At 31.2% G+C, this 11,439-nt stretch overlaps 1 protein-coding gene across 1 annotated transcript; it reads left to right on the forward strand.

Moving 5' to 3' along the window:
- Window positions 1-203: 203 nt before the first annotated feature.
- On the forward strand, window positions 204-8,610 carry LOC137402616 (internalin J-like). The gene is made up of 18 exons (XM_068089121.1): window positions 204-207; window positions 3,418-3,480; window positions 3,628-3,690; window positions 3,838-3,900; window positions 4,048-4,110; window positions 4,258-4,320; window positions 4,468-4,530; window positions 4,678-4,740; window positions 4,888-4,950; window positions 5,098-5,160; window positions 5,308-5,370; window positions 5,518-5,580; window positions 5,728-5,790; window positions 5,938-6,000; window positions 6,148-6,210; window positions 6,359-6,421; window positions 6,764-6,847; window positions 8,480-8,610. The coding sequence occupies exons 1-18, from the start codon at window positions 204-206 to the stop codon at window positions 8,608-8,610; spliced, it is 1,164 nt and encodes a 387-aa protein (XP_067945222.1).
- The last annotated feature ends 2,829 nt before the right edge of the window (window positions 8,611-11,439 follow it).

Here is an 11,439-nt window from a genome sequence, read left to right on the forward strand (position 1 = left end):
CAAAAGTTATAAAAGTTTATAAACGTAATAAGAGAATGTAAATATATGTATACGTAAATGCAAATATGGGAGGGCAAGAAATAACTGATACTCATAATATTACACAATACTCAGATAATCTTACTCTTAATGTAATGTTACAGAAGTTTGTATAAAATGTGAAATTAATTGGGACTTACTAATTTGTTAGGTTTGAACGAATAATGGGTAAGCTAATACACCAAGCGAGCACTGCAATGCACTTTGGTGATTCACACTACGTAATCAGGTTTACTAATTACTACTTGAATAACAACCAAAGGATAAGATTGGATTTTCTTCAGATTTATCTTGTCATTATCTACTAGCAGTCCAGCTGATTTTAACAAAACATGGTGGATGAACATTGTGAGTTTGAGAATTCATATAAAGCATTTATTTTAAATCTATCCAATTATTAGCTTCATTTTCAGAACTTGGACCTGCAAGATGGAGAGTTGAAAAATTAGAGTCAGTTGTTACACAACAGAAAGAAGAAATAAAGACACAGGCTTCTGGTAAGACTTTGCACAAGTTATAAAGCACCAAAGGAGACTGTTATTTGTAAGATTATTATTGATGTTTCTGCAATAGCTGCTTCTTGTTGCTACACAACTTTATAGCAATTCCTAAGCCTTTCAGTCTAGAAAGGTTACAGACGGATGGTAAACTGAAATTATAGGTCGTATAATAAATGTTCATATTCAGCCCATTATAAGTTCTATCACAGTTGATTTCGGCCAAAAAGGGGCCAGCTAAACTTGACAAAATAATAATCTGGTATATTAGGACCAAAACCGGCCCTAACCGAGTTAAACTGAAAACTGCTGCTGTAAAGCGAAATTAAACACAGACATAGTAGAACATAATCAAATGATAGTTTGCCTTAGACTCCATTACACCAGTCAAACTGGTCTCTTACACAGATAGCTTGCAAAGACAGTATACAAAGTAATTTATACAATGAAACGCATTTTCTGATTTATGCCGATGCCAAGCATTTTTTAACATTTATGTCATTTGGCAATAGTTGCTACTTTAAAACTTCATCAGAAGCCTCGGTGACAGCACTTCTGCGGCACCAACCTGTGCTTGAGTTTATAATGAGCAAACACTGCAAAATTAACTTGCGCTTTACTTTACGATTTTCTGACAATGTCAATAGTCAAACTTTGTGTAAATTAATTTTAAAGGTTGTTAGAAACATGCAGAGTAACAGCAAAAAGCAGAGTCATCACATTTGCATCTAAAGAGCTTTTTATGTAGGTTAATTCAACAAAACAAAAAGTGTTAGGATACAAGTAAGAAAAGTTGAACAAATTGTCAAAAATTGGCCCATGAACAGAATAACTCACAGATCATCTAATTAAATATTACTGTAATTAAACGAGCTGCGTCAGTTTCACTGATTTTACGTTCACTTAACAAGAAATGTCTCAAATTGAACCGCCTATTCATAATAAATACTATTTGACTTTGAAGACCTTATGTGACTTATAGTTGTATACTATTCATTATAAATAGTATACAACTTTCTAGACTTTCCCAACGGCTGCTGCATTGCATTGAATACACCTAAAAAAATCAGAAGCTTCCTTGAATAACGAAACATGAGTAACTCCTTTACTATTTTTCGCCGCATGAATTGAAGTGTTCGGCTGAATGGAAACGGCACTAAAACCCATATTAACCTGTGGAACCAAAAATCGTTGACTGAATAATGCACAGTTTTTTAGCAAGCATCCAAGTTACAAACCATAAAATGGTATTTATAACCAAAGTTTGGTTCAAAACATCAAAGCTAATACAAAACCTAAATCTCTAAATTAATTTTGGCAAAATGATTACATAGTAGTTCTCATAATAAGTATTTTTTTTCTTATACAGAAGTTAACCACCAAACATATTATTTTATTCAAACCCAAACTTTATTACCTTACTGTATCTCCATTAATGCTATTTAAATTGTATATTGTTATATTATATTATGTTATATATATTTTATTTATATTTAGAGTATCAAATAAGTTAAGTAGTCTAAAATACTTCAAACTCAAGATGAATCTATACAAGTTGTATAAAAAAAACAAAAATTGAATAGATATTTCAATGAAAGTAACTTCAAAGTAATTAAACTTGTATTAAATACTGCTACCATATGAAATAATTCAAAATGTGAAACCATGGCTAACTTTCTCTGATAAACAAAAATTTCTATCCAGTACTTGTGAAATTTCTCGGCTATACTTTTTTTGAATACACAATCATATCCTATCGAAGCGAAGTATTTTCTTGTTTTTTTTTTTGGTTCTCCAAATTTTTGCTTGCACTTTTAAATCTACATCTACTGATGTAGTTATGTTATTTTTTACTTATATTCATGCATGATATAATATTTGTTATATGACAGCCTTAGACTGTAGGTACTCATGCTATAATATTCAGTATTACGATTTAGTAGTACACATATGTGTATTGTTTTAGTCTGCATTGTAAAGTTTAATGTGTACTATAAAATTAGTAGAATAGAATGGTTATTTTTTTTATTCAGCAGTTTCTATCATCTTAGATTCAACATTTATATCATAGCAAGTTACACCTCTAAACCATAATTTTATTGCAAGTTTGTGCAGCTAAATACCAATAATACTTTTAATCGACTAAATTAGAACATAATTTACGCATGATATTTTTGAGGAAAAGCTTTAATCAACAGTTAAAATTTTGTGCTTAGCAAACCTTAAATTCTTATATTTTGTATGAACCATCGGTTGATCCTGTTAATATCATTAAAAATATTTCTCGATAAAATCAGAGGCGAATGACAACAAACTTGTGGACAGCAGATAAAAAGTACCACCAGATTAGCTGTGTGTGTAGTCGATGCAGTAAGTACATGTAACTTATCAACTACAATTTGCTTTTGTGGGTAGTTTTTACTAAAACTTCACTCGCTTCGTTTCAGGCATGTGGTAGTTTTAACCGACATCAATCCAACTAAAGTCAGCCACCGATGACAACTTTGTACTAATTATATATCATATTAGCAACAGAAAGCAAGATAAGTCCTTTCCGAGTTTGATAAAATCTTTTGGACAAAGCAAACCCAGTCAATGAAAGCCTTGGAAAAATTTGACTGCTTCATTGAATGTAAAGTTTAGAATTTTACCAAAAATGTAAAACGATCAGATGAAATTTATATCGTACACGTTATTAGCATTTGATTTTCGTGTCCACAGCTTTAGCTTTTGTTAAACCAAAAAAGAAACCTACTTGAAATATTTGTAAACTTACCAGGCACAGTATAAACAAATGATAGCGTGTCCATATTCATGTCAGTGGGTTTAGTTAATATAGCACAATTCATATTGTACTCTATCACGTTATTATATTTTCCAGAATTGAGTAGCTCAAAAAAGAGTGTTCAGGAATTGGATATGAAAATTAAGGCACAAGCTGCAGGTAAGATAAGCTAATAATATACTTTAAAAATAATTAACTCACTATTTACAGTATATGCGAATAGTAAAATGTTCATATTCATATCAGCAGGTTTAGCTAACACACCGATATTAACATTGTGATCTATCACATTGTTTTACATTACAGAACTGAATAGCTCAAAAATTACTGTTCAGGAATTGGATGTGAAAGTGAAGGCGCAAGTTGCAGGTAAAATAAATTATTAAGATATTTTGAAAGATCAAAACTCATTATTTGCAGTATGAGCAGATAATAACATGTTCATATTTATATCAACAGGTTTAGCTTACACACTGCTTTTAATATTGTGATCTATCACATTGTTTTACGTTACAGATTTGATTAGCGCAAAAAACACGGTTCAGGCATTGGATGTGAAAGTGAAGGCACAAGCTGCTGGTAAGATAAATTTTTAGGATATTTTGAAAAATAAAAACTCATTATTTGCATTATGAGCAGATAATAACATGTTCATATTTATATCAACAGGTTTAGCTTACACACTGCTTTTAATATTGTAATCTATCACATTGTGTTACGTTACAGAGTTGATTAGCTCAAAAAACACTGTTCAGGAATTGGATGTGAAAGTGAAGGCACAAGCTGCAGGTAAGATAAATTATTAGGATATTTTGAAAGATCAAAACTCATTATTCGCAGTATGAGCAGATAATAACATGTTCATATTTATATCAACAGGGTTAGCTTACACACTGCTTTTAATATTGTGATCTATTACATTGTTTTACGTTACAGAATTGATTAGCTCAAAAAACACGGTTCAGGCATTGGATGTGAAAGTGAAGGCACAAGCTGCGGGTAAGATAAATTATTAGGAAATTTTGAATTATAAAAAATCATTATTTGCAGAATAAGCAGATAATAACATGTTCATATTTATATCAACAGGTTTAGCTTACACACTGCTTTTAATATTGTGATCTATCACATTGTTTTACGTTACAGATTTGATTAGCGCAAAAAACACGGTTCAGGCATTGGATGTGAAAATGAAGGCACAAGCTGCTGGTAAGATAAATTATTAGGATATTTTGAAAAATAAAAACTCATTATTTGCATTATGAGCAGATAATAACATGTTCATATTTATATCAACAGGTTTAGCTTACACACTGCCATTAATATTGTAATCTATCACATTGTGTTACGTTACAGAGTTGATTAGCTCAAAAAACACGGTTCAGGAATTGGATGTGAAAGAAAAGGCACAAGCTGCAGGTAAGATAAATTATTAGGATATTTTGAAAGATCAAAACTCATTATTCGCAGTATGAGCAGATAATAACATGTTCATATTTATATCATCAGGGTTAGCTTACACACTGCTTTTAATATTGTGATCTATTACATTGTTTTACGTTACAGAATTGATTAGCTCAAAAAACACGGTTCAGGCATTGGATGTGAAAGTGAAGGCACAAGCTGCGGGTAAAATAAATTATTAGGAAATTTTGAAATATAAAAAATCATTATTTGCAGAATAAGCAGATAATAACATGTTCATATTTATATCAACAGGTTTAGCTTACACACTGCTTTTAATATTGTGATCTGTCACATTGTTTTACGTTACAGAATTGATTAGCTCAAAAAACACGGTTCAGGAATTGGATGTGAAAGTGAAGGCACAAGCTGCAGGTAAGATAAATTATTAGGAAATTTTGAATTATAAAAAATCATTATTTGCAGAATAAGCAGATAATAACATGTTCATATTTATATCAACAGGTTTAGCTTACACACTGCTTTTAATATTGTGATCTATCACAATGTTTTACGTTACAGAATTGATTAGCTCAAAAAACACGGTTCAGGAATTGGATGTGAAAGTGAAGGCACAAGCTGCAGGTAAGATAAATTATTAGGAAATTTTGAAATATAAAAAATCATTATTTGCAGAATAAGCAGATAATAACATGTTCATATTTATATCAACAGGTTTAGCTTACACACTGCTTTTAATATTGTGATCTATCACAATGTTTTACGTTACAGAATTGATTAGCTCAAAAAACACGGTTCAGGAATTCGATGTGAAAGTGAAGGCACAAGCTGCAGGTAAGATAAATTATTAGGATATTTTGAAAGATAAAAACTCATTATTTGCAGAATAAGCAGATAATAACCTGTTCATATTGATATCAACAGGTTTAGCTTACACACTGCTTTTAATATTGTGATCTGTCACACTGTTTTACGTTACAGAACTGAGTAGCTTAAAAAACACTGTTCAGGAATTGGATGTGAAATTGAAGGCACAAGTTGTAGGTAAGATAAATTACTAGGCTATTTTGAAAGATCGAAACTCATTATTCGCAGTATGTGCAGATAATAACATGTTCATATTTATATCAACAGGTTTAGCTTACACACTGCTTATAATATTGTGATCTATCACATTGTTTTATGTTACAGAATTGAATAGCTCAAAAAACACTGTTCAGAAATTGGATGTGAAAGTGAAGGCACAAGCTGCTGGTAAGATAAATTATTAGGATATTTTGAGAGATAACAACTCATTATTTGCAGAATAAGTAGATAATAACATGTTCATATTTATATCAAGAGGTTTAGCTTACACACTGTTTTTAATATTGTGATCTATCACATTGTTTTATGTTACAGAATTGAATAGCTCAAAAAACACTGTTCAGAAATTGGATGTGAAAGTGAAGGCACAAGCTGCAGGTAAGATAAATTATTAGGATATTTTGAAAGATAAAAACTCATTATTTGCAGAATAAGTAGATAATAACATGTTCATATTTATATCAACAGGTTTAGCTTACACTACTGCCATTAATATTGATGTCGATCACATGGTTTTATATTACAGAATTGATTAGCTCAACGTTGAATGTTCAGGAGTTGGATAAGAAAGTGAAGGCACAAGCTACAGGTAAGATCAATTATTAGGATATTTTATAATATGAAAACTTATTATTTGCAGTATATGCAAATAATAACATGCTCATTTTTATACCAGTATTTTCTGCTAGTATTGTTCTATAATACCGATATTGCCAATACATACAAATATACTTGCATATTTTTTAGCGTTCATAAATACACATACATATGCATCCAAATACTTACATATAGACATTGATTTATTTTATGAATTAAAACTCTATTAAATTTTCTAATTCACAAAAATTCAGTAGGTTTAGTCAATCTAAACATTTATCTTTTTTCTGATGCATGCTATAGGTTGAAAAGTATTATTTTTTAAATGTTGTAGAACTAAGCTTCACAAATGAAAAACTGCAACAGTCAGAATCAAAACATACTGTGAAAGAGATGGCAATAGCTCAACAAGCTGCAGGTAAATGCACCTTCTCCTATATTTAGGGGTTTTAGAAACTTGAAATATAATGGTTGAGCATTAACAATATGTTATAGATTCTGTTTAGACAACCAACACCATCTAAATAGTTCAGAAACCAAAGAAAGATTGTCAGAACTAGTCAATAGCTAATATCTCAATATACAATTAAAGTTTCTTTCACTTAAACAATACTCTTCTTTTTATCTAAAGTCAGCCGTTTGCTAAATTATAAAGATATACAGCTGTAGCTGATTTCACTCCGACAATCTTTGCTGGTTATCTTACATCAGCTTCTTACCAAATGGTAAAACTAAACTATTGATAGTTACAATTGCTGTTGTTTAACAAGTTAACAGTTAATGAGTGATAAAACTTTTACTTTTCATTGTAATCAGACTAGAGGTTTTAAATTCGTTGAAATATTTTCTGCTTCCATCTTGACAAGAGTAAAGTAGAGATCTTAGCAGTCATGCAATAAACTCTAACTGATCAGTATTCGGTTGTTTGAACACTCTGGTCATCATTGGCTAATTGCCAAAACATGTGCCCATGATTTTACCACGCTCAAACAAAACATTCCTTCATGTCTAAATATCGTTAAGGGAGAAATGATTTTTAGTAGATGCACTTATGTTACTAAATTTTTTTGCCCAAGAGTAGTTTACAGTAATTAGTATTATAGAGTCAACTTTTGATAAACTTTAAGTAAAGCAATTGAGTATAAATCCCTAATAATTTGAGTCTAGTTTATTTAACGTATATTTTCACTGTATCTCGTCATAAACAACTAAACAAAAATCTTGAATCTTAACTCCCTGTATCTGTCTCAAACTTAAAAACGCTGACTTTTATAATGACCGGTGTTACTTTATTGTTAACTCGAAAACAAGCACTACCATTTCATCTCGAAAAAACTAAAACCTTCAGTTGATCAGAATATTGTTTACAAATCCTGAAATTGGTTTACAGCTATTTTGAAATCTACCAGCCATTAATGAATTTTCAATACTCATGAAACTGTAACAAAGAGCAGCTCTGTACTTCACATTAAAAACTTTTATAAATATTAGCAAATTTGAGTTTTATAAACTAGACTGTATATAATAGATTTATGCATTTTTCAATTACAGAACTTCAAAAATCAAACCAGAGAGTACAAGAACTTGAATCAGGTATGTTGGTATAGAAGAGTATTTTATTAACTTATTAATATAAATCATAAAGTTCATCAAGTAATTATGAAGCAAGTTGGTTAAAAACAATTACAAACTTTTTTGGATATATTCAATCAACCATTATTGATGAGAGAACTGAATTGAAGTTTATTTTTTTACCGAACTTCAGAATTCAAACCAGAAAATACAGAAGTTGGAATCAGGTATGACGGCATAAAGAAGTATTTCATCAACTTATTATTTTAAATTGTAATTTGGTGAATAATAATTAACACGATTTGGAAATACTAAATGGGCTGTCTATAATCAACCAAGCATAATTGATAAGAAACAACAGCTAGCTGGTATATTTGGTACTTATATATATTTGAACTTGATAAAAATGAATACCTTTTGGAGTTTTGTAAATAAATGTATTGTTTTTACTTGTAAATACTGCTTGTACATATTGCAGCTTTTCAAAGAATTGTTGAGATGCAGAGAGAAATGCAGAAAGAGACACAGAGATCATTAAGAGAAATGGATGAGTATAACAGGAGATGTTTCTCTACTGAAGACACACGAGATCAGGAGCATGATGATTAACTAGTGTTGTGAAAAACAAAATGAATATTGATTCTACTTGGTTAAAACATGAAACCATATCTGATTTAACAGTTTGTTGTGGCACCATCGGTACAAAACTTCTTAATTTAAGATATTTTTTACTACAGTTTAGGTAAGTAGCAATTGCAGTTTCTAACTACAATGGAGATAAATGTGTAGATTGATCAATTATGAAACTGCCAGATGTGCCTCATCTTCTGGTACAAGCTTGACAAATATTTTAACATTTATAACATATATCCTTGCTGTTTATATATTTAGATGATTCTAGAGCAGTTTTTTCTTTCTTTTTTCCTGATTCACTTTATATTGCTTTGTAGAGAAATAACAGATTTTGGAGAGTGAATAATTGATTTCCTGTTGATTAAGTTTATAGTGCCATAAAGCAACTGCATGAATAAACTGCTCAAATGATTACTTTTCAAGCAATTATTCTGAGTTTTGCTCTATGAAGTCATAAGACTCAAAAAATTGTTGGTAATGAACCAACCATAATCTTTCATCATGTTCTAAATAATTTTCAGTTGCCAAATTTTAGACCAGAGCTATGCTTAAATTGTGATTTTGTTGCTAGACCGGTTTTTTATAACCTTTGTTAACTCAAATAACTAACAGTTAATAAGTCCAAAAGCAACATTTAACACTTCAACTGTCTGAGTACTTGTTTTCCCTAATTTCACACAAAATTTAATAGAAATACGCTGTTCCAGTTTATTAGACATGACGATAAATTTTTTTTCAAATGGCAAGAAGCACCTGACAGACCTTGACATATCATCGGCTGATATGAGAACGCGATGTCTTAGCAACTTGAAACTTTGTGGCAACACTCCGGAGGTGTTTCCCAGCAAACGCCGCAATGAGGTTTTCCATCATGCAAATATGCAAGTGTAAACAACTTCATTCCGGAAACTTTTGGATCAGACCTCGTATTTATAAAAATAGTACAAGGGAAGCAGCGGAGCCAATATAACACGCTCAAAAGAAATGTTATTATTCATATATTTTTTAGATTACGGTTGAACTTCTTTTCCAAATGACATAAATTGTGGGCATTTCACTGTTTATAAGTTAGATAGGTAGTTGAATAGGTCATTAAAAGATTAGATTTTTAGAATTAAAACATGGTTTATTAACTTTAATTTTGGTCATATATATAGATATATAATTATGGTTCATTATTACATTCATGAATCTATATCACAGATATGTACTAGCCCTAATAAAACTTGTAGATTGTAATTTTCGCTTTTGCTACCGTATGACACCTCAAACCTTCCTAGTGAAAGATGAATCCAGCTGACAGTAAACATCAACGTATACGCTTCAAATACTTTTTAACTTGTTTTAAAGCTTTACTGTACGTAGTACTGTTGAAAGTGGTCTCTGTTTCAATATAGCATTAAGTGAGAGGCTTTTACCTGTCCGTAAAAAAATAAATGTGGCTTTTAGGTTAGACCTTCGCTACTTCAACATTTTATTGACACAGGATTAACAATGATTCTAGTATATTGATTAATTTGTGAATTAAAAGTTAAGCATCTACAGTAGACACTCCTACAAGGTGTACTTTTTATAACAAAAGTTCCAAATAATGTCAATATTTTTTGTGAACTTTTTGCTTTGCAATAGGTTAAAAATAATATATCACCTCAAGTTCCAGTTCACACTTGTGAGAGAAAAAAACCGTACGGGCATAGCGATATATATATTCTATATTAAATAATAGACATGACGCTTCAGTTCATCGTGATAGATTATCAGATTTGTCGACAAAATAGAGAATAGGTAGCTGAGCAATGACTCATAAATACTTTAAGTTGATTGATTGGAGCAACTTTATTGTGTGGTGAGCCAGGAATTTGATTAGGAAGACGTCATCATCAGCGGAAGAGAACAAAGAGCGTCTGTATAGAGAAAACGTAACAATTGAACATTATGCAGAGTTTGAAACAATGAAGAATTTTCGGGTGGCTGCCTGTTAGTTTTGCTAGATTAAATTAAATTGGCTCAGACCAGCTATAAAATAATCAGTAATTTTTGTAAGTTGAAACAAATTTTCTCTATTTTAGCAAGTTATGGAGTTTATATAAATCTAAATATTCTGTCAAAGGATGTTCTACTAATGCGTTTGTCAGCACAATGCATCATAGTATAGCGAATGTCGTCCCCTTACATTTAGCCAAGCCCAGCCAAGCCCAGCCAAGCAGAGCCAAGCCAGAGCAGTGCTGAGTCAAGACTGAGCCGGGCCGTGCCGGGCCGAGCCATGCCAGGTCCAGCCAAATAAAACGAAGGCATTGCTTACTAGCTATTTAAGCTCGAACATTTTTCTAGAAGAGCAGAGCTGTTCTGGGCATGTTCATTGCATGTTACTTGATCATTCTTGTACAACTTATGGACTAAGCAGAAATATATGTATAAACTAACGCACCAAGCCTTGTACTAGTGGAGGAAAAGGGAAGATTGCACAGAACCTTTACAATAGTTAATAAAGAACTACGACGCTAATCAGACCACCCATTGATTTTTATGGAAGACTTTCAGAGCTCCCAATACACTAAAAAATTAGAGCGTTGCAGTGTCGGCAGACCAATGCGAATGTCACAAGTTGGAGCATTTTCAAAAGTTTTTTCCATTCTAACCATGACCATTGAATACAAATAAATTATGATCCATCAGTACTAATTTTTTATAGTAAAGCTATTTTTTGTTTAACTTTATTGTAAGCGTATATAATATTTGTTATCAGTTATTCTTTGCAGAATTGTCTTTGCTATTCAGAAAAAAAACAAGCAAATCGTTGTCAGT

The sequence above is a fragment of the Watersipora subatra genome, chromosome 8, assembly GCF_963576615.1.
Source record: "Watersipora subatra chromosome 8, tzWatSuba1.1, whole genome shotgun sequence".
Taxonomy (NCBI): Eukaryota; Metazoa; Bryozoa; class Gymnolaemata; order Cheilostomatida; family Watersiporidae; genus Watersipora; species Watersipora subatra.